The sequence below is a fragment of the Scyliorhinus torazame genome, chromosome 5 (assembly GCF_047496885.1).
Source record: "Scyliorhinus torazame isolate Kashiwa2021f chromosome 5, sScyTor2.1, whole genome shotgun sequence".
Lineage (NCBI taxonomy): Eukaryota > Metazoa > Chordata > Chondrichthyes > Carcharhiniformes > Scyliorhinidae > Scyliorhinus > Scyliorhinus torazame.
In genome coordinates, this window is record NC_092711.1 from 249982805 (window position 1) to 250009552 (window position 26748).

At 49.5% G+C, this 26748-nt stretch overlaps 1 protein-coding gene across 2 annotated transcripts; it reads right to left on the bottom strand.

The window, feature by feature from the left end:
* Positions 1-1876: 1876 nt before the first annotated feature.
* Positions 1877-18423, bottom strand: LOC140421032 (glucose-dependent insulinotropic receptor). 2 transcript variants are annotated; one of them, XM_072505328.1, is made up of 3 exons: positions 17174-18423; positions 4916-4952; positions 1877-3965 (listed from the first exon to the last, which is right to left on the bottom strand). In XM_072505328.1, the coding sequence occupies exons 1-2, from the start codon at positions 18222-18224 to the stop codon at positions 4933-4935; spliced, it is 1071 nt and encodes a 356-aa protein (XP_072361429.1). In that variant the 5' UTR covers positions 18225-18423; the 3' UTR covers positions 1877-3965; positions 4916-4932. The 2 variants fall into 2 exon arrangements, with proteins under 2 accessions (XP_072361429.1, XP_072361430.1); XM_072505329.1 differs by lacking the exon at positions 4916-4952.
* Between the last annotated feature and the right edge of the window lie 8325 nt (positions 18424-26748).

A 26748-nucleotide genomic window follows, 5' to 3' on the forward strand; every position in this document is an offset into this window, starting at 1 on the left:
GGTCACCTGTATGTAACCTGACCTGGCCACGGAGAGCTCCGCCTTGGCCACTCCCCCGGGAGTTAGGTATATAAGACCCAGCTTCTGAGACCTGACCCATTTTGTCTGGGGTCGTCTGTGTCGGGTAAGCTTCCTATATAGTGTATTAAAGCCTTGGTTAAAGTCTCACATGTCTTTGTGGTTCTTGACGCTTAGTGCATCAGAGATGGACGCAGGGCACTAGGACCCTGGGGAGCTGGGCTGCGAAGTACAGCACCGCAGCCGGCAGTTTTAAATTGTATCGTGACAATCCTAAAGTGGTAGCCGCTAGTGTCAGCCATATGGCGCCCTTCCGTTTTAAAAGGTCTCAGGAAGGGTGGACGACAATGTGGAGGCAAGGAGGTCTTTTGTTCTGTTTTTCAGATGGGTCGTCCAGCTATGTGGATGGTGTTGATGGCGTGTCTGAAGGTGTGCGAGGCCCGCAGAGGAGATGCAGAAGAGTCCCAGGTGTACGGGTGCTCTGGGGACAGGGCACCCCTCGTAACCACCGGACAGGGTAACCCGGTGGCAAATGAACGGGCCCGCTACTCCCACAAAGGGAGGTGGCCTGGGTGGCTGGGTCGAACTCGACCAGGTACTCCAGCCACCAGAGCCTCACCTACGGGGAAGCCTCTGTGCCCTGTAAAGAAATACAGGTGGCGACTGACCGGGTTAGGGTGACTGAGGGCAGGCGGGTGTGTTTGACATGCAAGGGGGATTTTCCTTCGGGGGGATGGTGGTGGCTCAGGAAGCTGAGCCCGAACATGTGGGATCGATTCTCGAACTGGGAACGATTAGACAATGACACCTACTAGACCATCACGGGGTCGCCAGGAGGGATTACTGTATGTTGGGAGAAGTGGTAGGCTTATGACCAGGGGATATATTTATGCCTGCGGGGGTCTGCCAAGGTATGTCCACAAGGGGCATCGATCACTTTTGTGAGGTGGTGGTAGGACCCAGGGAACGGGATAAATTGGGGTCGCAGTGGGCAGGCATGTGTAGCTCCCAGGGAAGGGATGACAGTGAAAGCTACCGAACTGCTGGTTCAGGTGAAGAAGCCCCTACCCACAGCCCAACCGATCGACCCTCACAACTGTCCGACCACCACCAAGGGGCCCGAGAATGGGTTAGTACTCGTCCCCACTAAGAAGGTGTTATACCAGGGGGTACATTACGCTGTGGCCTCGGTCGTTCTGAACCTGATCGAAGTACGTTTGTACCAAGCACTTTTAAAAGATATGTTTCAGAAGTTCCACAACTTGGACTTCAGGGATATAAATGTTGATTGTAGCGAGCTCCCTCTTTTTAACTCCACTCGCTGGCTTATTCTGGGTTTGGTTCTCCGTTGCCCAAACCCCACCAATGCCCGAGTGATTCTCTCTCTCTCGCCGGTGGAGCAACGGCCAGCTTGCGCCTACTTCACTCGAGTAGCACCCCCTCCCCCCCCTCCCCCCCCCCCCCCCACCCCAAGAGAGAGAAAAGGAAAACTGCTGCCTATCCACTACCTGTGATGTGGAGATGCCGGCGTTGGACTGGGGTGAGCACAGTAAGAAGTCTTACAACACCAGGTTAAAGTCCAACAGGTTTGTTTCGATGTCACTAGCTTTCGGAGCGCTGCAGGTTCACCTGATGAAGGAGCTGTGTTCCGAAAACTAGTGATCGAAACAAACCTGTTGGACTTTAACCTGGTGTTGTAAGACTTCTTACTGTATTCACTACCTGGCAGCCTTTCCTGAGTGGACAGGTTTGAATCGCCCAGAGTGCCCTCGGTTCTCGACTCCGGAATTATGGTAATTAAATTGTGACCCGACCAGGGATAACTGATGAGAAAATGAAAGAGCAAGATGGACTCCAATCGAGTTCAAATCATATATCTTTTATTAGCCACCAAGATTAAACCTCATCAACACCAGAAAACAACATGTAGGTATCTTGTACTCTATAAACTATGACTATGGGAATAAGAACTAAACGGACACAATGTAAATTCTAACTGTAAACAGTATTAGCAATGTATTCCACTATGAAAGGTTCATGCACCCACCATTCCCACAAAGCCTCAACTGCTCTGTTACCCTCGGGAACTTCGCGCATTACTAGGAAATACTCACAATCCTGGATTATAAATTACTCAGTTGAGTCGAGCTTAACCTCCTGGGCTGGCTGCGTGCCGTGAAAAAAACTGCTGTCTGTAACTTGGTCCAGGAGAGTCCGAAGAGAAAGGGAGTTGCCATGCGGGTCCGAAGAGAAAGGGAGTTGCCATGCGGGTCCGAAGAGAAAGGGAGTTGCCATGCGGGTCCGAAGAGAAAGGGAGTTGCCATGCGGGTCCGAAGAGAAAGGGAGTTGCCATGCGGGTCCGAAGAGAAAGGGAGTTGCCATGCGGGTCCGAAGAGAAAGGGAGTTGCCATGCGGGTCCGAAGAGAAAAGAGAAAGAAAAGGCTGCCCAGCCACACTTTTTAAAGTTCAGATTTCAAAAAGTCCCGTGAGCTCCGCCCCCATCGGCAAATGCAAGAACAATGGTCCTGGATTGTTATCAGCCTCAGTGATAGCACAGTCTATAGACTGCCCTGCCCAGTATGAATGGGCCCCATCGATGTTCCTAATCACTTACTGGGGCTTACAGATTGCTTTCCCATCATGGAGATGGGTTTCTCCTTACTGCTGGATCGCCCCATTATCGTGTCTATTGTATCTTACCAGGTCCATTGTGGTTGGTATCGATCTTCCAATCTCGATGCGGGTCTGGTCTGGTGATGTCATCTGCTCCCTTTGTGTTTCAGTTAATCTAATCAGCAGCCCGTCTGGGCTCTGACCGTTTGTGAATTCGACTGGGGGCTGAGCCTGCTGGGAGAAACAGCCAGTTTCTGCAGCCAAACGTGGCCACTTCTACCATTTAAAATGGCCAATGTGCGTTTTACAGTCCTTATAGGTGTTGATGTTGCCCGAAAAACTTACACTCACTGCTTATCTTGACTATAGCACATCTGCTACCCTAAGGTTTTGCTTTCACTACTTGGTGCTAAGAAATACTTTTCAACTAATTTTTTCTTGTATTATTTTATTTTGTTAAAAGAACATTCCTCTATGTTCGCGGGCTTCGCCCCCACGACCCAAAGATGTGCAGGGTAGGTGGATTGACCATGCTAAATTGCCCCTTAATTGGAAAAAATGAATTGGGTACTCTTAAATTTATTAAAAAAAGAACATTCCTCAATTCATTTCTTAGCGCACCTATTCATTTAATCAATCTTGCTTTTCCTGTTTGGTGTTTTATTTTGCTAAATGATACTTTTCAGCTAAAATCATTTAACCCTTTCGGTAAATCTTTCATAGTTTTCTCTGAATCATCAATGCCCGAACAATAAGTATTAGTTTATTCGTGGGTGAAGGGAAAAGCGATGAGCAGAGATCTTTCATCAATTTCTAAGAAAAAAAGAACATCCATTGTCCTCCATTGTGCCATCCATCAAAATGACAGTAATAACACTACCGACAGAGGAATAAGGTATCGGATTGAAAGCGACAGGTGATCATTTAAAAATGACAGCCTGAACCCAAGGATGTTAACCAATTGACCTATACAAATGTTTCCAAAGGTACTGAGAATAAAAAAAACCCTCACGGATCAGTCTCAGTAGCTGCATGACCATTTTAAAATATGTGTCCAGCATCTTTATTTATGTCTTCTTTGGGTTGGTTTATGTAACAAAGAAATCATTCTGATGTGGTATATTGTGACTATACGCAGCCGTTTCAAAGTTTTTGACAACGGAGACCTGGAATTAGAGATGAATCCTTATGAACCATTACATGCTTTCCAACATTATCCCGAAGGAGATGCAGAATCCATGTGGCACATTACTCTCTTTGCACTCCAGCGGTGTGCTGCTGAATGGTTGTCTTTCTCAAGGCTGCTGAACCAAGTCAAGTCCCTTTTCATGCATCTAAAGTCAAAGGATGATAATTTCAGATGCCAAGCAGAAAACACATTTTTCTTCACGGTATTTGAGCAGTGTACAGATTTTAAATGTCAATTTCTACAAAGCGAGCTGAGCCAGGTGACTTGCCCACTCAAAATTAAAAATGTGTTAGTCATGACTAACGACATGGGAGTTAGGCTATAACATGGCATCTTAGTACATATGAGATATCAGTTCTGAATTTAACTGTCTGGAACTGTTCGTATTGGGTTTCCAATTAATTTGGAGCTTTAATAAGGACATGGGAAGTCCACAGTAAAAATAAGAAATTTTTAAAATTTACAAACAATATATATACACTTCCCGGAAGACCCCTATCAGGTACCTGCTGTTCGGTGCCTTACTGGCTGACCTTATATGCACCGGGTAATTGAGATACCCCTCCCCTAGCGGGGGAGCTCGTACTCCGCAAAGAGCATGGGGAAGTCAAGCATTCCATAGGTCCCGTGCGGAATATTACAGGAGACAATATGATTAATAATCACAGCTATGGAAGATTTAACAGGAGACACCAAACGACAAAACCAATTCATTTTGTGAAGATTGTTAAGGATAGATTACAATTAATGTTCACCTTCTTTGCAGTTAATCTTAAAAACAAATGCAAGACAAATGTCAAATCTGTTTGCTTTGTTATTACAAAACAAGCTGTATTACCAGACTTTGATGGACTTCCTGTTACAATTAAATCCTACCGAGTAACTCAGCCGGCTTCAGATAAACAGGGTCCCAGCTACTTTGCTCAACTAAATAACTTTATTACAATCGTGGGTACGGCCGTACTAATGTTAAATCTCTATTAAATTTAGAAATTGAATTTATCTGATGCCCAGACATCTATCTTGCAGCTTTCCAAGCAGATTAATTTCTGCAGTCAGACAAGAAAGGGTGACATTAGACCAATTTTAATTCACCTCTCATGCCTCAGGGCTCAGGAGGAGTAAGCTGCATCTGGAAAATAAGCACAGTGAGATCAGGATCAATCTCAGTTATGGTTGCAAATCAGAATCCAATAGCGCAGCACTTACTGTCCACTGAGGGCTCATGAATCCAACAGCAACAATAGTAACCACTTGCATTTATGTAATGCCTTTAATGTAGAAAAGATTCCCAAGGTATTTCATGGAAATATGATCACAGCACCGAATCTGTTCTCTCTACATTTTGCTTTCTACATTCTGCAATGTGCAGCATTCTTTGACCGTCTTTGTCCTGAAGCATCATCCAGAGATTTAAAGTAACAAAATCGTAAGAGGTTTTTATTGTAAAAATCTGTTTCTTTTCAAACACAATTTACAGTATGATTTATTGAAATTGCTCCATATTTCCATGGCAGAGAAGGTCAGCAATGATGAGGCAATACTGAAATACTTTGAGATCCAGAGTAAGGCCAAACAGGGTTGTGTTCGGACATCAACACTCTTTTGGCCAATCCCTTTATTTGCTACTGTCATATGCCTTCAGGTCATCTCTAGATGGTGTACATTTACATACCAGAACTGAGGGAAAGCTGTTCACCCTTGTTCACCTAAGATCCAAGACAGAGGTACACCAAGTCCTCATCAGAGAGTTGCTCGATGATGTTGATGCTAACATTCCATCCTGAAGAATATCTGCAGGGTCTAGTGGACAGACTCTCTCAGGCCTACAAAGAGTTTGGTTTGACGGGACTTCCGGTGGTGGCCATGGAGTGAGTGCTCGCACATTTGGCAGCTCCCGCTCGAGGCAGCTTTATCGAACATTTTCCCTGCTTGTGGGTGGCCGAAATAGGAGTGATGCGGGAGACCCAGAAGCCCTTAAAGGAGAACAGGGTGAAAGTTCAACAGGTTTGTTTCGAATCACTAGCTTTTGCAGCACTGCTCCTTCCTCAGGTGAATGAAGAGGTGGGTTCCAGAAACATATGTATATAGACAAAGTCAAAGATGCAAGATGATACTTTGAATGGGAGTCTTTGCAGGTAATTAGATCTACAGGTCCAGACGGAGCAACTGGAGAGAGGGATAATCACAGGTTAAAGAGGTGTGAATTGTCTCAAGCCAGGACAGTTGATAGGATTTCGCAAGCCCAGGCCAGATGGTGGGGGGGTGAATGCAATGCGACATGAAACCAAGGTCACGGTTGAGGCCGTACTCGTGTGCGGAACTTGGCTATAAGTTTCTGCTTGCCGATTCTGCGTTATCGCGTGTCCTGAAGGCCGCCTTGGAAATGCTTATCCATATGCTTACCAAGATGGATTTTGGCCGGATTTCCAGATTCAAGCGAAATATGGGGAAGAGTGAGGTGTTCCCAATCGAGGTTGGGCAGGAGATGAGGTTAGGAGAGCTGCCGTTCAAGGTGGTGAGGGAGAGCTTCAGGTACTTGGGCATTCTGGTGGTGCAGGGATGGGCGCAGCTGCAGAAATTGAATCTGGCTTGGTTGGTGGAGCAGCTTAAAGGGGATTTTAAGAGGTGGGATGTGTTGCCACTGTCGCTGGCGGGGCGGGTGCAGGCAGTGAAAATGACGGTGCTGCCGAGTCTCTTAGTTGTCCCTCAGAACCTCCCGATCTTTGACACAAAATCATTTTTTAAGGAAGTTAACTCTTTGATTTTGGTGTTTGTCTGGGCGGGGAAACCCCGTTGGTTAAGAAGATTGATGTTGGAGCGGGGGCGGCGGGAGGGGGAGGGGGTGCTGGCCTTGCCAAATGTACTGAATTATTACTGGGCAGCTATGGTTAGGAAGTGGATAGTGGGGGAGGGTTTGGCGTGGGGGCGGATTGAGGTGGCCATGTGCAGGGGGACGAGTTTAGGGGTATTGTTGATGGGGCGTCAGCCGTTCTTGCCAGCCAGGTACTCCACGAGCCCAGTGGTGGTGGTGGCCGTGAAGGTATGGGGCCAGTGGCTGCAGCATCTGAGGTTGGAAGGTGCCTTGGTGTGGACACCGATTTGCGATAATCACAGGTTGGCGGTTGGATGCGACAGGCAGGGATCGAGCGGTTTGGGGAACTGTTTGTGGAGGGAAGCTTTGTGAGCTTAGAGGACCTGGTGTAGGAATATGAGCTGCCCAGTGTTGCTCTTTTTAACCTTAGTCTATTTGCTCTGTTTACGTCACCTTTGCTCATGAGTCGCCAGGTATCTTTATGATACCGCCACGTGGTTCAAGTTCAGGTTATGATTAATAATACAGCACACCGCTTAGTAAGGATTAAAACAACGGTCATTTATTATATACAACAAGCAATATTAATACACTAATACTACTATTTATATAATAAACCTATCACTACTGGCCAATACTTAACTTAGGAAGAGCCCACCAGGTCAGGGAAACGAATGGCTTGTCCAATCAAATCTGGCCCGCGGGATTCAAAAGGCTGCTACAGGTCGGTGGCTCGGTGTCTCTACCGGATAGCGTGGCTGGTCTTGCGAAGGTCTCGAGCAGGCGAAGAGGAGAGAGAGAGAGATCTGAACTTGGACCCTCACTTTTATAGGGCCCAGGGGCTTCCCGCCTCCCGGGGCGGCCCTTGACCCTGAGTCCCAAGTGATTGGATTCTGTCCCCAATCTCTGGGGTCGATGTGTCCAATGGTGAGGCGATTCCTCGATCGGGGGGTGGTCGCTCACCTGTTTTTGTTTCGACCACTGCAGGCACCGACAGATCTGGCCCGGTATTCAATTGCTAATATGTTGCAATTGTTCGTGGGGATAGCCGATTTAACTGTGGATGTCTGAATAGATGGGCTGCAAACAGTCCTGAATGCAACTGCGAATACCTGGGTTGATGGGCTGTTGATAGCCCTGAGTATCGATCTGGGCTACGTTCCCAGAGCTGAATATGCAAACCTGTCTGCAGCTGCCTGCTTGTGTCTTCTTGACTGCTTTTCCCAGCAGTCTTTCGGATGAGCCATTTTAAACTGGGTTTTGGCCAGATTAATCGGAACGCAGCCATTTTACATGGCTACACCAGCAGGAACGGGTTTTGATACTTACAGGTTTGAGACTTTGTGAGGAAGCAGGTGCCGTCCTTTCCTGGTTTCCCGCCTTTGGGATTGCAGGATAAGGTCTTACCGAAGGAAAGAGTGGGTGAAGGTAAGGTGTCCAAGATTTATAAGGAGCTAATGGACTGGGAGGGAAATGGAGGCCGATAGGGGAAGTCAAACCGAAATGGGAGGTGGAACTGGGTGGGAAATGGAGGCCGGGATGTGGGAGGAGGCTCTGAGGAGGGTGAATGCGTCCTTGCCTTGTGCGAGGCTCACCATTATCCAGTTCAAGGTAGTTCCTAGGGCGCACAGGACGGTCACAAGGATGAGTAGGTTTTTCGAGGGGGTAGAGGATAGCTATGGGCGGTGCGTGGGAGGCCTGCGAACTATGTTCACATGTTTTGGGCATGTCCCAAACTGAAGGAGTTCTGGCAGGGGTTTGCCGACGTAATGTCTGAGGTGAAGGTAGTCCGAGTCCAGAAGTGGCGATATTCGGAGTGTCAGAAGACCCGGGAGCCTGAGGGGCGAGAGAGGCCGATGTCTTGACCTTTGTCTCCCTGGTAGCCCGGAGACGGATTTTGCTTGGGTGGAGGAACCCGGAGCTATCGAAACCGTGTGGGTGTGGGTGAGTGACCTGGCAGAGTTCCTAACATTGGAGAAAATCAAGTTCACCTTGAGATAGTCGGTCGATGGGTTTGCCCTGATGTGGAAGCCTTTCATCGACTTCTTCAAGGAGGATTGAGGTGTCAGCAGAGGGAGGGGGAGGAGATAAATGGGTTAAAATGGGGAAGGCAGGACGGGAGGTAGGGAATGACAGGGGGGTTGGGGTGTTGGTTGGCTAGTTAATTATTCTGATGTTCCTGTTCGTTCTTGCACTTGTTTTTTGTTTGTATTTACTGTTTATACAAATGCCTTAATAAAATTATTTTTAAAAAGAGTTTGGCTTGACCATCAGCATCAGCAAGACAAATGTCATGGTCCAGAATGTTGCCATACTGCCATTTATGTGATTTGACAATGTGATGCTGGAAGTTGTTGATTGCTTCACATATCTTAGCTCCATAATCACCAACAATCTGCCACCTGATGCTGAAATCAACACACATCGCAAAAGCTACAATTGATTGTCCACGCTGATTTAGAGCAATGTTTTAAAAACTTTTTTCCTGGCGACCCGCTTGTACCAAATGGCTGTCTCTCAGGACCCACACCATGTTCACTTACTACTCAGATGAGCCTGTCCTCATTTTTATGCATTTAAAATTAATATAATTGATCTTCCTCAATTATGACGATAAATTACATTCAGTTCTGCAGACTTAAAGCCAAGATGTTGCATGACAACAAAATAATTCCACCTTCTGTTTTGCAAATTTAACTGACCAACAGTTTTACATCTCTGAAATTAAAATCGCTGGTTTTGTCCAATCGGACATTTCCAACTCGAAGCTGAGATTTAACGTTGGGTCCAAAGTACCAAAAGGCTGTTTAATCGATCTGAGGATTTGACCTATCAGATTTCTGGTGCAGCGCCCCACCCGAGATTCTCCGTCTCACCAGCCGGCCATTGGGCTTTCCCAATGTGGGCAGCCCCATGCCATCGGGAAATCCCCGGGCTGCTGGCGCAATGGAGAATCCTGACTGCGGACAATCCAGCCCAATATTCTTGCTATTTGCCTTGGATGGTTTCTCTTTCAATGTGCTCCATTTAAAGCCCCTATTCTTCCTCATCGCTCACTCCACTTTAATTATCCTGCACCAATCAGGTACATGCCAGGCACTGCTGGAAATCAGTCTGCTCATACCTTTTTATGGTGTGATATACATTATAGTTATTATCTACATGATTCTCACACTAAAAGACAAAGAACCATCAACTCCTCATATGTACTTCTTTACTGATGCTGAACGCAAAGACCAATCGACTTGACCCAGTTTCTTTTCAGTTGAGTTCGCGGTGTCGCCATAGCCTAGAGTTATAATAGGTATTTGCATTTTAACAAGGTGCAAACTAGCACTCTGGGCGCGATCAACCCGAAGAGGGACAGAGTCCAACAGCACATGAGATTATGCAGGTGTTTCCCGGCGCTATCCCCGCTATCTAACGCCCATCCAGGTGGATCGGGGGGGGGGGGGGCTCAGTGGGTAACTCCCGGCGAGGTCGTACTTCGCACCGTTTTCTGCATTGAGGCGCTCCACTCGCCGGAACTCTTCCGCACATTGAGAGATTGGGTCACCATTTTTAAATGGCGTCTGAATCTCAAGCTCCAAACGCGATCCCCGAACCCCCTCAAGCCCCAACTCACCGCACAAGGCACCCTCCCCCCCGGCCCGATCATTGGTGTGCAGAAAATGCCAGCTTAGTACCTTGGCAGTGCCAGCCTGGCACCCCAGAGTGCTCCTGCCAGTTGACAGTGCCACCATGGCAGTGCCAGGCTGGCACTCAGGTGACACTGCCAAGGTGCCAGGCTGGCAGTGCCAGGGTACCACCCTGTCAGAGAGCAAGCATCTGGGGGCCTCCAAACCTCTGAGGGACCCCTTCAAGTGTTGTTCTGTCTGGTCCCCATTTGTAGAGACCAGCATTGAGCAACGCTCACCCAAGGTCTCCAAGGCAAGGGAGTTGGATCCCACGCCTTGGTTAGATCTCAGGAATGCATATTAGAGTGAGACTAGCTGTCTCACTCTAATCTGCAGATTTGTCAGAAAGTCAATTTCCCGCAATGGGTGGGAGTCACATTGTGGCGTCTCTCGCGAGGCGTGGCGAGCTGGATAGATCCTGGAAGTAGGACCTGCTAACATCTACTGGTCACGTTATGCTGTGCCGCACTGCTTTTCGGGCGCAACGTGACCAATAGATCCCATCCTCTATCTGCCCAAAATTGCCTGCATGCTTCACAAGCCTGTGGGTGCCAACTTTGTAATTGACCATATTGGTAATGGAAAATGGTTTGCGCCATTTGTTCTGTTTAGGTGACTTGCTTGATATGAAGGTTTAAGTGGCTGAGACTGTCCTTTTCAAAGTCACAGTTTGCACACTTTCAGTACCATAGGATTCCTCATTGCCATTGGTGTAAATATAGCTAAACCGGAATGTAAAGGGACTGGCTCCCCAATGGTCTATGCGAGTAGGAAAGCACATTATCGAGTTGAGACTGATCCATAAAGACAAAGAAAATGCAAGGTTTAACCCCCAGCTCTAATGAGTTAGCTGATCTCAACCATATCCACAGTGGGAGCCATACAATTGCCCTCAGTGTCCTTGGAAGAGGGAACAAATTAGTAAGAGTTCCTGATCACTATTCCGAAACTCGTGCTGGAAATTCTAAACTTGTGAATGTTGGCTGACGATTGGGTTGCCTTTCGTTCCCTTTCAGGTTAGTCATTGTCTCTTACTCTCTCTGATGATAAAATGCCCTTACTAGCCTCACTATCAAAGTTCAGATGTGAAGAATGGTTATTTGGTCAAATTTGTACACTGGCCCTATACTGCTCATCCTAACTGAGTCGAAACCTTCAGAGAGGCTCAGGAGAAAATTAGAGGGTAAAAATAAAATAGAAACTTTAAAAAATTTGTACTGGAATGAAGTGCCTCTTCTGGGTGCATGTAAAAAACAGTGAGCAAAAATAAGGTAGCTAGGATGATGTGTGATGGTAAAATAATAATATAACTTGTGCCTCATTGTGGTAGTATGTATTGGGGGTCATGTGGGACTGGAAGCCCTAATGTCATTGGCTGACAGATCCCGGGTCCTGGTTGGCCGTTGACCTCAAGCTCCGCCCTGAAGGCGAAGTATAAGAAGCCGGTGTCTTCCCCCGCAGGCCAGTTTACTATTGGGCTGCTGGGGAACAGACACGCTTAATAAAGCCTCATCGACTTCACTCTATTCGTCTCACGGAGTCTTTGTGCGCTACAATTTATTAAGCGTGCCTAAAAAGGACTATGGAGCTCAGGATCATTCCAGAATGCCTGAGGATCAGCCCCCACGCAGTGAATGCGGCAGCAGCCTTCAAACACTGGCAGACTTGCTTCGAGGCCGACATCAGATCGACCACAGGCCGAGTCTCAGACGAACAAAAACTGCAGGTCCTGCACTCGAGGGTGAGCACGGAGATTTTCACCCTCATTGAAGACACCGACGATTTCCAGACGGCGTTCACAGCACTGAGAAATCTCTACGTTCGCCCAGTTAACCAAATCTACGCTTGCTACCAGCTCGCGACAAGACGGCAAGCTCCCGGAAAATCGATGGACGAGTTCTACGCCGCGCTGCTGATTTTGGGACGAGCCTGCAGCTGCCCGTCGGTGAATGCAAATGAACATACAGACATGTTAATGCGCGACGCTTTTGTGGCAGGTATGCAATCCTCCCAAATCCGCCAAAGACTTCTAGTAAAAGAGTTGCTAGGACTCTCAGAGGCCCGGGCCCTAGCAGCCTCCCTAGATGTGGCCGCGCGTAATACCCGCGCCTACGGCCCCGACCGCGCGGCAGGCCATTGGGCCCCGTACGTACCCATCGTGGCAAACCCCCTACCCCCCCCGGACACCCCACAGGCTTGCGCAATCCAAACGCCGAGTCGCACCGGGGGCGCCCACTGTTATTTCTGCGGCCAGGCGAAACACCCCCGACAGCGCTGCCCGGCCCGCGCAGCCATCTGCAAAAGCTACGGGAAAAAGGGCCATTATGCGGTGGTGTGCCGGTCCCGCGAGGTCGCCGCCGTCCCGGGAGCACAGGGAGCCCTACAACCAGTCTATGCCTCCCAACCCCCCCAGCACGCCTTGTATGACCCGCAGGCGCAGCCGCTCTGGGTCCCGACCACCGCGGCCCCGGGAGAACTGGGAGCCCTGCACGCCGCCTACGCCCCCCAACCCCCCTCCCCGCAGTCCATGTACGACCCGCCGCCGGCGCTCCCGCTTTGGGTCCCGGCCAACACTCTCCACGGAGTGGAGGGGGTTTTTCGCGTCCCGAACGCCACCCTCACCCCCGTCCCGCGCCCCACGCCTGACCCGCCGGCGCCACCTACTTGGACCCCGACCACCGCTGTCCCCAGTGAGGGAGCTCCTCGCGCTCCTTGCGCTCGCGGCCCCACGCCTGACCCGCCGGCGCCGCCGACTTGGGCCCCGACCACCGCTGTCCCCGGCGAGGGAGCTCCGCGCGGTCCTAGCGCCCGCGGCCCTGGCGCTCGCAGTGAGGGAACTCCGCGCGGTCCTAGCGCTCCCCAGACCCCCCAGCACACCATGTGCGACCCGCAGACGCCGCCACTTTGGTTTCCCGAGCACCACGAGGGGAGGAGGGGCGCCGCCATCTTGGACCGTCCCCGATCTGTACGACGCATGGGGGCGGCCATTTTGTCCACCCCGACGCCATCTTGTGACCCCCCAGCCACGTGCGATGTATGGGGGTGGCCATTTTGTCCATCCCCGACGCCATCTTGGACGGCAACAACAGACCCCACCCCACTACTACAACCACGGCTCGCTTCGGTTACGCTCGATCAGGCTCGGCCCCGGACTCTCCAGACGACGACGACAACGGTCCTAATTAATGGCCACGAGACGCCATGCCTAGTCGACTCCGGGAGCACGGAAAGTTTTATACACCCCGACACGGTAAGACGCTGTTCCTTAACTACCTACCCCAGCGCACAAAAGATTTGCCTAGCTGCAGGATCCCACTCCGTACAGATCCAGGGATTCTGCATAGTTACCCTAATGGTACAGGGAAGGGAATTCAAAAACTACAAACTTAACGTCCTTCCCCAACTCTGTGCCCCCACCTTGCTGGGATTAGATTTCCAATGTAATCTACAGAGCCTTACGTTTAAATTCGGCGGCCCCATACTCCCACTCACTATCTGCGGCCTCGCTACCCTCAAGGTGCAACTCCCGTCCTTGTTTGCGAACCTCACCCCGGATTGCAAACCCGTCGCCACTAGGAGCAGACGGTACAGCGCCCAGGACCGGACCTTCATTCGGTCCGAAGTCCAGCGGCTACTAAAGGAGGGCATAATCCTGGCCAGCAATAGTCCCTGGAGAGCGCAGGTGGTAGTAGTGAAGACAGGGGAGAAACAAAGGATGGTCATTGACTATAGCCAGACCATCAACAGGTACACACAACTAGACGCGTACCCTCTCCCCCGCATATCCGACATGGTCAATCGGATTGCCCAGTATAAAGTCTTTTCCACCGTGGACCTCAAGTCCGCCTACCATCAGCTCCCCATCCGCCCAAGTGACCGCAAGTACACAGCATTCGAGGCAGACGGGCGATTATACCATTTCCTACGGGTCCCTTTTGGCATCACAAACGGGGTCTCGGTCTTCCAACGGGAGATGGACCGAATGGTTGATCAATATGGGTTACGGGCCACGTTCCCGTACCTTGACAATGTAACCATCTGCGGCCACGATCAGCAGGACCACGACGCCAACCTCCAAAAATTCCTCCAGACCGCCAAAGCCTTGAACCTCACGTACAACGAGGACAAGTGCGTTTTTAGCACCGATCGGCTAGCCATTCTGGGCTACATAGTGCGCAATGGGATAATAGGCCCCAACCCCGAACGTATGCGCGCACTCATGGAATTTCCCCTCCCGCACTGCCCAAAAGCCCTGAAACGCTGCCTGGGGTTCTTTTCGTACTACGCCCAGTGGGTCCCCCAGTACGCAGACAAGGCCCGCCCCCTAATACAGACCACGACCTTCCCTCTGTCGACAGAGGCTTGCCAGGCCTTCAGCCGCATCAAAGCGGACATCGCAAAGGCCACGATGCGAGCCATCGACGAGTCCCTCCCCTTCCAGGTCGAGAGCGACGCCTCCGACATAGCTCTAGCGGCTACCCTTAACCAAGCGGGCAGACCCGTGGCCTTCTTCTCCCGAACCCTCCACGCCTCAGAAATCCGCCACTCCTCAGTGGAAAAGGAAGCCCAAGCCATAGTGGAAGCTGTGCGACATTGGAGGCATTACCTGGCCGGCAGGAGATTCACTCTCCTCACTGACCAACGGTCGGTAGCCTTCATGTTCGATAATGCACAGCGGGGCAAGATTAAAAATGACAAGATCTTAAGGTGGAGGATCGAGCTCTCCACCTTCAACTATGAGATCTTGTATCGTCCCGGAAAGCTGAACGAGCCGTCCGATGGCCTATCCCGCGGCACATGTGCCAACGCACAAATTGACCACCTCCAAACCCTCCATGAGGACCTCTGCCACCCGGGGGTCACTCGGTTTTACCACTTCATCAAGTCCCGCAATCTCCCATACTCTTTAGAAGAGGTCCGTACAGTCACAAGGGACTGCCACATCTGCGCGGAATGCAAGCCGCATTTTTTCAGGCCAGATGGAGCGCACCTGATTAAGGCTTCCCGCCCCTTTGAACGCCTCAGTCTCGATTTCAAAGGGCCCCTCCCTTCCACCGACCGCAACGCATATTTCCTTAATGTAGTGGACGAATACTCCCGCTTCCCTTTTGCCATTCCCTGCTCCGACATGACCGCGGCCACAGTCATTAAAGCCCTGAACAGCATCTTCACACTGTTCGGTTACCCCGCATACGTCCACAGCGACAGGGGGTCCTCGTTCATGAGTGACGAGCTGCGCCAGTTCCTGCTCAGCAAGGGCATAGCCTCAAGCAGGACGACCAGCTACAACCCCCGGGGGAACGGGCAAGTAGAAAGGGAGAACGGCACGGTCTGGAAGGCCGTCCTACTGGCCCTACGGTCCAGGGATCTCCCAGTTTCACGGTGGCAGGAGGTCCTCCCGGATGCTCTCCATTCCATCCGGTCATTATTATGTACAAGCAGTAATCAAACGCCTCACGAGCGTCTCCTTGTCTTCCCTAGGAGGTCCTCCTCTGGAACGTCGCTGCCGACCTGGTTGGCGGCCCCAGGACCCATCCTGCTCCAAAAGCACGTGCGGGCACATAAGGCGGACCCGTTGGTCGAAAGGGTTCACCTCCTCCACGCAAACCCCCAGTACGCCTACGTGGAGTACCCCGACGGCCGACAGGACACGGTCTCCCTGCGGGATCTGGCGCCCGCCGGCACCACGCACACCCCCCCCGACACCATCAACCCAACCGCCCCCCTTCCTGCCACCGCCGCACCCCGCGACCGCCCCCTTCCCAGGAGGATCAGTCCCCCTCCCCTTTGCACCGACAGCTGAAACCGTGCGGCTCCCGGAGGCGACAACACTGGTACAAGCACCACCACCACCGCCGGGGCCGAGGCGATCGACACGGACGACCAGACCGCCCGACCGACTCGTGGCGTCAATGTAAAACAAAGATGGACTGTTCAATGAACATTTTGTTTCCCCTATACCCTCTGTAAATAGTTGTAACAGGACGAAACTGTCCAATACTGTACTACCATGTAACTGTTCTATCCTCCCAGGACCAGCCCTGTAAACCCTTACCACCATACGAAGCATCACCCCGCCGGGTTCATTTTTGACAAGGGGTGAATGTGGTAGTATGTATTGGGGGTCATGTGGGACTGGAAGCCCTAATGTCATTGGCTGACAGATCCCGGGTCCTGGTTGGCCGTTGACCTCAAGCTCCGCCCTGAAGGCGAAGTATAAGAAGCCGGTGTCTTCCCCCGCAGGCCAGTTTACTATCGGGCTGCTGGGGAACAGACACGCTTAATAAAGCCTCATCGACTTCACTCTATTCGCCTCACGGAGTCTTTGTGCGCTACACTCATGTACTCCCATTTGTCCATCATCTTATAACTCACTAAATTGGTCAACCTGTTCCAATAGATGACATAAAAAATTATCATCTTCGTTTTCAAATTACTCTGTGGCCACACCCCATCCTGTCTCTGAAATCTCCTCCAACCATACAAAGTTCACAAATTTCCATTCCTTTGACTCTGGTCTTTTGCGTGTCCCCACTCAATCACACCACCCTTGGTAACTGAGGCTACTTCCCCTTGAAAGCTCTCCACCTTTCCATGCATCTTTCTCCTTTCCTTTAGAAACCTTCTCAATATCCATCTATTTGACCAAGCTTTTTGTCATCCTTCCTCACCTCTATCAGAGTCCATCATGCTCCTCATGCCTAGGTGAACAGCCAGCGTATTTAAATTTGTGACATAACTGCAAGTCTTTTGCCTTGCTGCCTTGAAATCCATTTAATTTTCTCCTTGTGGTCACTTTGCTTGACCTTTACTTTCACTGCACAGTGTTGGTCCTTTGAATGTAAGAGTGCATGCACGTACCTTTCAGTGTATTCGTCGTCATGTGAAAACTGACTGTACCAATTGCTGGACAGGTTCCATGTATTTCGCCTTCATTCCATCTCACAGTTCCAGGGCTCTGGATGTCACCCACTTTCCTCTGACAATGGATGCAGCTGAACATGGGAGAAATCCTGATTTTTGCAGAACAGCACATCTGAAAAACCTGCATTCTCACATCCTTTTGCCAATAGGAATAAATTAGTGGATTCATCAAAGAGTTGCAAACACCAAGAAGCCAGAGGTAGTCTTCAATGATTTTATGTAATTTGCATTTGGTGCAACATGCTTGCACGGTGCTTGCAGTGAAGAACGGGGTCCACGCAACCATAAAACATCCAACGAGTATCGCTATAATCTTCACCGCTTTGACATCACGGATGTGACAGCGTGGTGGTGGAGCAGGGCTGGAGGCAGAGCTAATTCGCTCACTTTCAAGGATCTGGCGTGTGTGTGAATATGCTATTTTGAGGATTATGCTATAGAAGTAGACGAAGATTAATGAGGCCGGAAAAAAACAAGCACAAAATACAATTATAAAATACTTAGGATTGACGACCGAGAACAGGGTACAGGTACCATTATATTCATTAGGCTGTAGCTGCTGAACGATCAATGGAAGGAACCCAATTAGAAGTGCTACAATCCAGAGGCCGGTCATGATCAAAGCCACCATTTTATCTGTCATCAGTCGGCAGTACTGTAAAGGTAGTTTTATGGCTAGAAAACGATCGAAAGCGACGGAGACCATTGTTAGTATAGAGGCAGCGGAGGGTGAGATTGTAAGTGAAATCCGTAACATGCACAATTCCCTGCTGGTAGCGAAACTCTGTCTGCTTAGCACTAGTACAGCTGTTCCAAAGCAGGTAAATCCCAACAGCATGTCTGCAACTGCCAAGTTCAAGATGAAGCACAAGCTAGCAGATCTGTTCTTCAGAATCATCAGGGCCAGTGCCATTATCACTACAGCATTGGAAGCAATGATTAGCAGTGAAAGTACTGTCAAAATGCTGCCAAACTGATTAACATCCATGTTTTAAAGATCAGGAAGCAGAATCTGGAAAATAGGCTTGAGCGCTGTCTTCCACATCTGCTCCTGTCGACGCAAATAGATCCAGGGAGGCTACCAATGATTCAGGATTTATGAGAACCAGTCTCTTGCATGTAAAGTTACAATCAAACTGAAATGCACTGTCAAAGGTAACTTGAAAAGTAATTGGTCAGCTTTTTGTTCCTGATTCATTTACAGCAACGTTAGCACCATAATGAAGAACAAAGTCTTGTTGATATGCAGCAACATGACTGTATCCATACGTTGCTAGCCAACAAAGCAGTGTTTGAGATAAGATGCGTCCCTTCATTTATCATGCCACACTCGCTGATGCATATGTAGACTAATAGCGAGGGATTTTCAATTTTACCTTTTCCAGTTTATTGCCCAGTTTACTAGACAGTGAACATAAACTGTCTCTGGTTATAACTCTTTCGCTGCCCACTTCTAGCAATAAGCTTCTTGGAACTGGGACTCACTGGGCTCTGTTGCATAACATGTGAATTCTGCTATCCTTCTACTGCAGTAAAAATAACCTCATGTGCAGCGATTAGTAATGAGTGAGTTTATTTTAAGTTATCTTTATTGTTATAGATAATCACCACTAACAGAAAAGAAGGACTATGGTCCTGTATTGAGAAATCTGGGTGAAAGATCAAGGTCCATACAGAATCACACCACAGTTGAAAAGAATAGGAGAGAAGCTGAGATAAGTCAGGAAGTAACAATTAAGTGACATCAGGCATGGGTTTTAAGGCCCCGTATGTTCTTGAAGGTTTGAAGCTTTGTGAGAGGCTATAAGAGTAGAACCATAAAAGCAGTGATAGCCCATTTACCTTTCGCAACATTAGCTGCGGCTTTCTTGTAACTCATACTTCTCACACCCACAGACACACACTTGGCTTAACCAGTCTGTGCCTCATGAGCCACCTGGTCTATTCCTCTTCCTTACATGTCATTTGCTTTATGTACATACCAAACTAAAAACAAGAAAAAACTAACCACAAGCTTTACGGCAACAGTAATAGGGAAAATAATTGATAAATGAAGTTCAACATAAATAAACGTGAGGTAACACATTTTGGTAGAAAGAATAGAACAAGGACTAAGGAAGAAAATATATATATTGCTTGGTGAGGTGTATGTCTAGGTGGAGTATAGGAACAAAAGGATCTCAGGCTTTTTTTTTTAGAGGGATAGAATTAAAAAGTGGGGAAATTAAACCTCTATCGAACCTTGGTTAGACCAAATACTTAGGGTGGGATTTTCCAGCCCTTCCCACTGAGGAGGTCATCCAGTCCCGCCAAAGACAGCCCCTGCCACGGGTTCCCTGGTGGTAGGAGGGGCAAATCCGGCAAAATACTTTAGAAGGGTCAATGGACTCGAAATATTAACTGTATTTCTCTCCCCACAGTTGCTGCCAGACCTACTGAGTCAATCCAGCCTTTTCTATTTTTATTTCAGATTTTCAGCATCCGTAGTATTTTGCTTTCAATTAAAATTGGGGAATGCCCAAAAGGCCAGAAAGAGAGGAGCACAGTTATCTCACAGGATGGTGAGGTGGGAGGAGATTACAGCGAGAGGGAAGATCATGGAGGGATTTGAAAATATGGACCAGACTTTTAAAATCCAGACATTTCTTGACTGGAAGACAATGCAGGCTAGTGAGGGATGATAGGGAAATAGGACTTACTGTGCGTCAAGAAATTGGCAGCAGAGTTTTGGAGTCCTCAAGTTTACAAAAGATAGAATGTGGGACATCAAGCAGCTCAGTCTCAACGTAACAAAGGCAGGAACGATGGGCGCAATCAAACGGCCTCTTCGTGCCTGACTCGGTGACACGGCGAGGCCATTAAATACTGCGAGAGGCCTTTCGAACGATTTGCTATGCTCGGAACACCTCATAAGTTCCAACGAGACTTTGCGAGATGTCGAGATCCAGATTTACATATTTAAGTGAGCCATTGGGCTCATTTGAATATGTCGGCGCCCAATTCTCCCGAGGCTCAGGAACGAAAGCCCATGGTTAGGATACCTCGCCTTGCCGCCAGTTAGCACTAGTCCACACAAACATGAACTAGGCTCCACATCTCTAATATGCAATTATGGTCTGTCTTTGAAACCACCGAGAAGACAAAGGCTTCCAATGTAGTGGGGAGACCACATTAACATGTTTCCCTGGAGCAGACGTGGTATCTTGACACGTGGAAAATCCTATACCAATGACTACCTTCGAAATAGCACTTCATGATTGAGCTGCAATTGATAAACTGAGACTATGATAGACTAGAAATGTGTGGTGTGGATAATAAGGAATGAACAGAGCTAGGGCAGCACGGTGGCGCAGTGGGTTAGCCCTGCAGCCTCACGGTGCCGAGGTCCTAGATACGATCGTGGCTCTGGGTCACTGTCCGTGTGGAGTTTGCACATTCTCCCCGTGTTTGCATGGGTTTCGCCCCCACAACCCAAAGATGTGCAGGCTAGGGGGATTGGCCACACTAAATTGCCCGTTAATTGGAAAAATGAATTGGGTACTCTAAATTTATTTTTAAAAAAGGATTGAACAGAGCTTTCCTTCTTCTGCTATTTTAATGACGGCATAAATCTATAGTAGAAGATTCACACTCATCTCATCCCACAGGCTCATTGGTGATAAAACTCCAAAGACTATGGTTATCAAATTATTCAATAATATGATCAATGTAAATCCTCTCCCAACTAAAGCACCCCTGCACCAGAAACAGCTTGAAAGTGTTAAAAAATCCTACTCTGCCTTGTCATTATAATGTTCGTTGATTGGGCTGAATCTTGATATAGTAGTGTGAACAAAGAACATTAGACTTTGTTTTATAAAAAAAAGTTATTTATTACTAACATTACACTAACAAATTACTAAAATGTCTAAAATTAATACAGTTGGAAATAATGGTCGACCACTAACTTACACTAAGATACTACAGAGCTACTTTAATTTGCGACTGCTACAAAATCCTTACTAACACTTTCCCCCGGAACACATGGTGTGTCCAGGTCATGCGTCTGTATACTCACACCACCTGGTGGTCGGATGCTGGAACTACAACAGTTATACATATATTATTATTTGCATACATGTGATAATACAGATGACAATCTACATATCATCACAGCCATTTCAACCACAACAGATTCACACACTTGCGACGTGACAGAGAAATGGTCTTTGTCCAGAGCCTCTCCACTAATATAGCCAAAAGTAATCTGTCGCTTGAAGGAACTGTAATGTAACTGTTGTAATTTGGTAAAATGTTATTGCAGTCCTGAGGAAGGGTACTGGGTTACAATTGATATTTTTATCTAAGTATATTGATGAAAATTAGATCAATCTAGTTACTGTAAGTGCTCAAGCCAAATCTTTATGAAATAGTTATCAATTCCATTCTTACGCAAAATATACTGCTGCTGGTTGCACATTAAGAGCATTTTTCATCACAACAGCTTGACTGTAGCTCTGATTAGTCCTTTTCAGAAGTAAGCATTTGCAAGGCAAAAATTGAACTCAGTCTGAGATTTTTTTTAATCAATGTTTTTTATTGGGTTTTTGAACAAAGTATATTTACAGTTATGTACACAGAATAAAAAATATATATATATAGAAGAGAGAAAAACCACAAAAAAACTGGTAGGATATTGTGCACTAGCTCAACAACAGTAACCTGTACAGTTAGCAATATTATTTTTAACACATAAGTAGGCACCTATTTATTGGGGGGGGGGGGGACTGGGGAGATACATATACATTTGGTTGCTGGTGAAACACATTAGTTATGTCCAATACAGAGTGGGCAATACGAGAATGGCTCTGGTGTTGGTGTTGTTACTTGCTTCTCCTGGACGGTTTTCACTGCCGTGAACTCAGTCTGAGATGGTACATGTGTATGTTTCCTACAGTTTCCTAAAGCAATAAAACGTTATCTGCCACAAAATATCACAGTAATAAAATGATCTGATGTGTAAAGTACTGTTTCTGTAATATCCAAGTACTCTGTTGTAAAAATGGCTTTGGTTCCACCTATATGGAAAACCAGCAGAACAATTACTCTCCCAGGTAACAGTCTGTCACTTGAATTTCCTAAGTTGTGAACTACTTATTTAATTTTGCAATGCAATAACATAAGCAAGAAAACTGTTTGGCCAAATATGACACCATATTAAACCAGGCGTTAAACTGCATAACAGGACTAGTCATCAAGATATGGCCCTATGTATAAAGCATTGTCCAACAAAAAAAGGCATTTATTAAAGTTGTGTAGAACATATGTGCTTTAGGAAGGTAGGGAAGGAAAGCTGGTGGTGAAGTGTCATTATTTGTCAGGAAAAGATTATCTGCTCTCTATTCAATGGGGTTAGTTTGCCTTTAACGGTCTGTGGGATTCTGTGCTTTTCTGGTGTAAGTATGACAGGAACACTGCAGAAAGGTAAAGTGCCATTTTTTTCCAGAGCGTTTGTTAATCTCCTGCCGGAGAACCTCGGAGGAAATTCTCGATACCTTCTCTCCCCGGTTCAACAAAAGAAAGAAAAAAAATGGGCAAGGAATCGCACAAGTGATAACTTCTGAAGATAGAGAGGGAACTCCGGGAAAAGGAAGAGAGGAGATGAACAGAAAAAAATATAAGGAATGATGTACCGTCAATTACCACAAGACGAGAATGGTGAGACAATCAAGGCTTTATTGCACAAGATGTTGTGCCTCCTGCAGCTGGAACCAGAATGGGAGCAGCGCAGGAGAGCATACACTTTTATACGCCGCCTGCTGGGAGGAGCCAGCAGGCTGGGATTTACTGTTGTGCCTGTAATACAGTAGCAGTACCGTAATACATGCAATGTGTTACTAGTGGTGTTTACCACATTCACCCCCTGTTTAAAAAAATGTCTGGTGGGGGTGAAGAAAAACACTACAGATTGAGTCTGTCGGGGGCTCTGACCCTCCGCTGCAATCGCCTCAGTCCTGGTGGTGATGTGGGTGCCGACGTGGTCACCTGCGACTCCGGGAGCGTGTTGTTCTCTTTTCCGTCACCCCTTAGTGGATCCAGTGAGGGGACAGATCCTGCTGGGGTGGGGGCTGCGGTGAGGTTCGCTGGTGGGAGGGTGGGTGGCGCAGGGGTGAATGAGGCAACCGGGGGGGGAAGGAGCGGTATCAGATCGAGGGTTGTGGGAGGTTGTGGGTGGGGACCCAGCGGGTGTCAGGTCCCGGAGGGAGACTATGTCCTGTCACCCATTGGGGTGTCCAACGTAGGCGTACTGCGGGTTTGCATGGAGGAGGTGGACTTTCTCAACCAAGGGGTCCAATTTATGGCTCCGCACATGCTTCCGGAGAAGGACGGGACTAGGAACTGTCGGCCATGTTGGGAGCGAGACCCCGGAGGTGGACTTCCTAGGGAAGGCAAACACATGTTCATGAGGAGTCTCATTAGTAGCGGTGCACAGGAGCGGCCGGATGGAGTGGAGTGCGTCGGGGAGGACTCCTGCAAGCAGGAGACTGGCCCTTTCTAGACCGAAGGGCCAGCAGGATGGCCTTCCAGACCGTCCCGTTCTCCCTCTCCACCTGCCTGTTTCCCGGGGGTTGTAGCTGATCGTCCTGCTCGAGGCGATGTCCTTGCTGAGCAGGAACTGACGCAGCTCATCACTCATGAAGGAGGAACCCCGATCGTTGTGGATGTAGGTGGGGAAACCAAACAGAGTGAAGATGCTGTGCAGGGCTTTGATGACCGTGGCAGAAGTCATGTCGGGGCATGGGATGGCAAAAGGGAGCCGGGAGCACTCATCAATTACGTTGAGGAAGTACACGTTGCGGTCGGTGGAGGGGAGGGGTTCTTTGAAGTCCATGCTGAGGCGCTCAAAGGGGCGGGAGGCCTTTACCAGGTGCTCTCTGACTGGCCGGTAGAAGTGCGGCTTGCACTCTGTGCAGACTTGGCAGTCTCTGGTGACAGCCCTGACCTCCTCAATGGAGATGGGCAGGTTGCGGGCCTTGACAAAATGGAAGAACCGGGTGACCGCCTGGTGGCAGAGGTCAGAGTGGAGAGCCCGGAGTCTGTCCACTTGTGCGCTGGCACATGTACCGTGGGATAGGGCATCAGAGGGCTCATTGAGCTTCCCCGGGCGATACAAGATCTCATAGTGAGGGTGGAGAGCTCGATCCTCCACCTCAAGATCTTGTCATTTTTGATCTTGCCCCGCTGCGTATTGTTAAACATGAAGGCAACTGACCGTTGGTCAGTGAGGAGAGTGAATCTCCTGCCGGCCAGGTCATGCCTCCAATGCCGCACAGCTTCCACATTGGCTTGGGCCTCCTTTTTGACAGAGGAGTGCCGAATTTCAGAGGCATGGAGGGTGCGGGAAAGGAAAGCCACGGGTCTGCCCACCTGGTTGAGGGTGGCGGCCAGAGCTACGTCTAATGCATTGCTCTCCACCTGAAAGGGGAGGGTCTCATCGACTGCGTGCATCGTGGCCTTGCCGATGTCCGCCTTGATGTGGTTGAAGGCCTGGCGGGCCTCGGCCATCAGGGGAAAAACTGTGGACTTGATGAGGGGCGGGCCTTGTCCGCATAATTCGGGACCCACTGGGCGTAATACAAGAAAAACCCCAGGCATCGTTTCAGGGCCTTGGGGCAGTGGGGGAGAGGGAGTTCCAGGAGGGGGCGCATGCGGTCGGGGCCGGGCCCTAGGACTCCATTTTTCACTACGTAGCCAAGGATGGCAAAGCGGTTGGTGCGGAACATGCATTTCTCCTTATTGTAGGTGAGGTTAAGGATTTTGGTGGTGTGGAGGAATTTTTGGAGGTTTGCGTCGTGGTCCTGCTGATCGTGGCCACAGATGGTGACATTATCCAGGTACGGGAAGGTGGCCCGCAGCCCGTACTGGTCAACCATTCGGTCCATTTCTTGCTGGAAGACCAAGACCCCATTGGTGACGCCGAAGGGAACTCTAAGGAAATGATAAAGGTGGCTAACTGCTTCGAAGGCAGTGTATTGGCGGTCCTCTGGGCAGATGGGGAGCTGGTGGTAGGCGGACTTCAAGTCTATTGCAGAGAAGTCTCGATACTGTGCAATCTGATTGACCATGTCAGATATGCGTGGGAGGGGATACGCGTCGAGCTGCGTGTACCGGTTGATGGTCCGACTGTAGTCAATGGCCATCCTGTGCTTCTCCCCAGTCTTCACTACCACCACTTGAGTTCTCCAGGGGCTGTTGCTGGCCTCAATGATCCCCTCCCGCAGAAGCCGTTGGACCTCCGACTTGATAAAGGCCCTGTCCTGCGCACTGTGCCATCTGCTCCTACTGGCGATGGGCTTTCAGTCCGGGGTGAGGTTTGCAAATAGTGAAGGCGGATCGACCTTAAGGGTCCTGAGGCCGCAGACAGTGAAGGGGGGACAGGGGTCCGCCGAATTTCAAAGTAAGGCTTTGGAGGTGGCATTGAAAATCAAGACCTAGTAACAGGGCAGCGCAGAGAAGGGGGAGGACGTACAGCCTAAAGTTGCTGAACTCTATGCCCTGAACGGTGAGGGTCGCGACACAGTACCCCCGGATTTCCACAGAATGAGATCCAGAGGCCAGGGGGATTTTCTGGGTGACGGGGAGGACCGGGAGGGAGCAGCACCTTACCGTAGCAGGGTGGATGAAACTCTCTGTGCTCCCGGAGTCAAAGAGGCAGGTCGTCTCGTGCCCGTTGATCTTCACTGTCGTCGTAGCGGTCGCGAGGTTGCGGGGCCGAGACTGATCCAAGGTGATGGAGGCGAACTGCGGAAGATGTTGGGAGGTGCCGGGCTGATCAGCGGTGGCGGAGGCATCAGCGGGCAACGAACGGCCAGACGAGTAGGGGCCCTGAGGCGCGGTCCAAAATGGCGCCGAAGATGACGGCACCCACGGGGCGCATATGGTTTGTGGCGGAGAAGATGGCGGCGCCCACGGGGCGCACATGGCAGATGGCATCAAAGATGGTGGCGCCCACGGGCCGCACGTGGCTTGTGGTGGAGAAGATGGCAGCGCCCCTGGATCACACGTGGGGGGTGCAGCAACGCCGGGCCTGGAAACAGCGGCGACCGACCGCGCCTGGCAAACGGAAACAAAGTGGCCCTTCTTCCCGCACCCGTTGCAGGTCGTGCTCCGCGCCGGGCAGCGCTGCCTGGGGTGTTTGCTCTGGCTGCAAAAATAACATTTGGGACCTCCGGAGTTGGCTGGCTGCCGCGCGGCGCAGGCTTGCGGTGAACTGGATCGGCAGCTGGTGGGACCCACGATGCCCACGAGGGTGCCGCGCGGTCGGAGATGTAGGCCTCCAGATTACGGGAGGCCACTTCCAGGGAATTGGCAAGCTGTCCAGTCTCTGCAAGGTCGAGCGTATCCCTTTCCAATAGCCACTGGCAAACGTACGTAGACTTAACGCCCGTGACATAAGCGTCTCTGATTAGTAGTTCGGTGTGTTGGACTGCCGAAACTGCCTGACAGTCACAGTTCCTACCGAGAATCTGTAG

Excerpts from the sequence above, each read along its gene's own strand:
- LOC140421032 (XM_072505328.1), bottom strand. The coding sequence starts at position 18,224 with ATGGATGTTAATCAGTTTGGCAGCATTTTGACAGTACTTTCACTGCTA. Across the intron at positions 4,953-17,173 it reads GACGACGAATACACTGAAAG|ATGCAGCTTACTCCTCCTGA; the intron begins GTACGTGCATGC and ends CTTATTTTCCAG.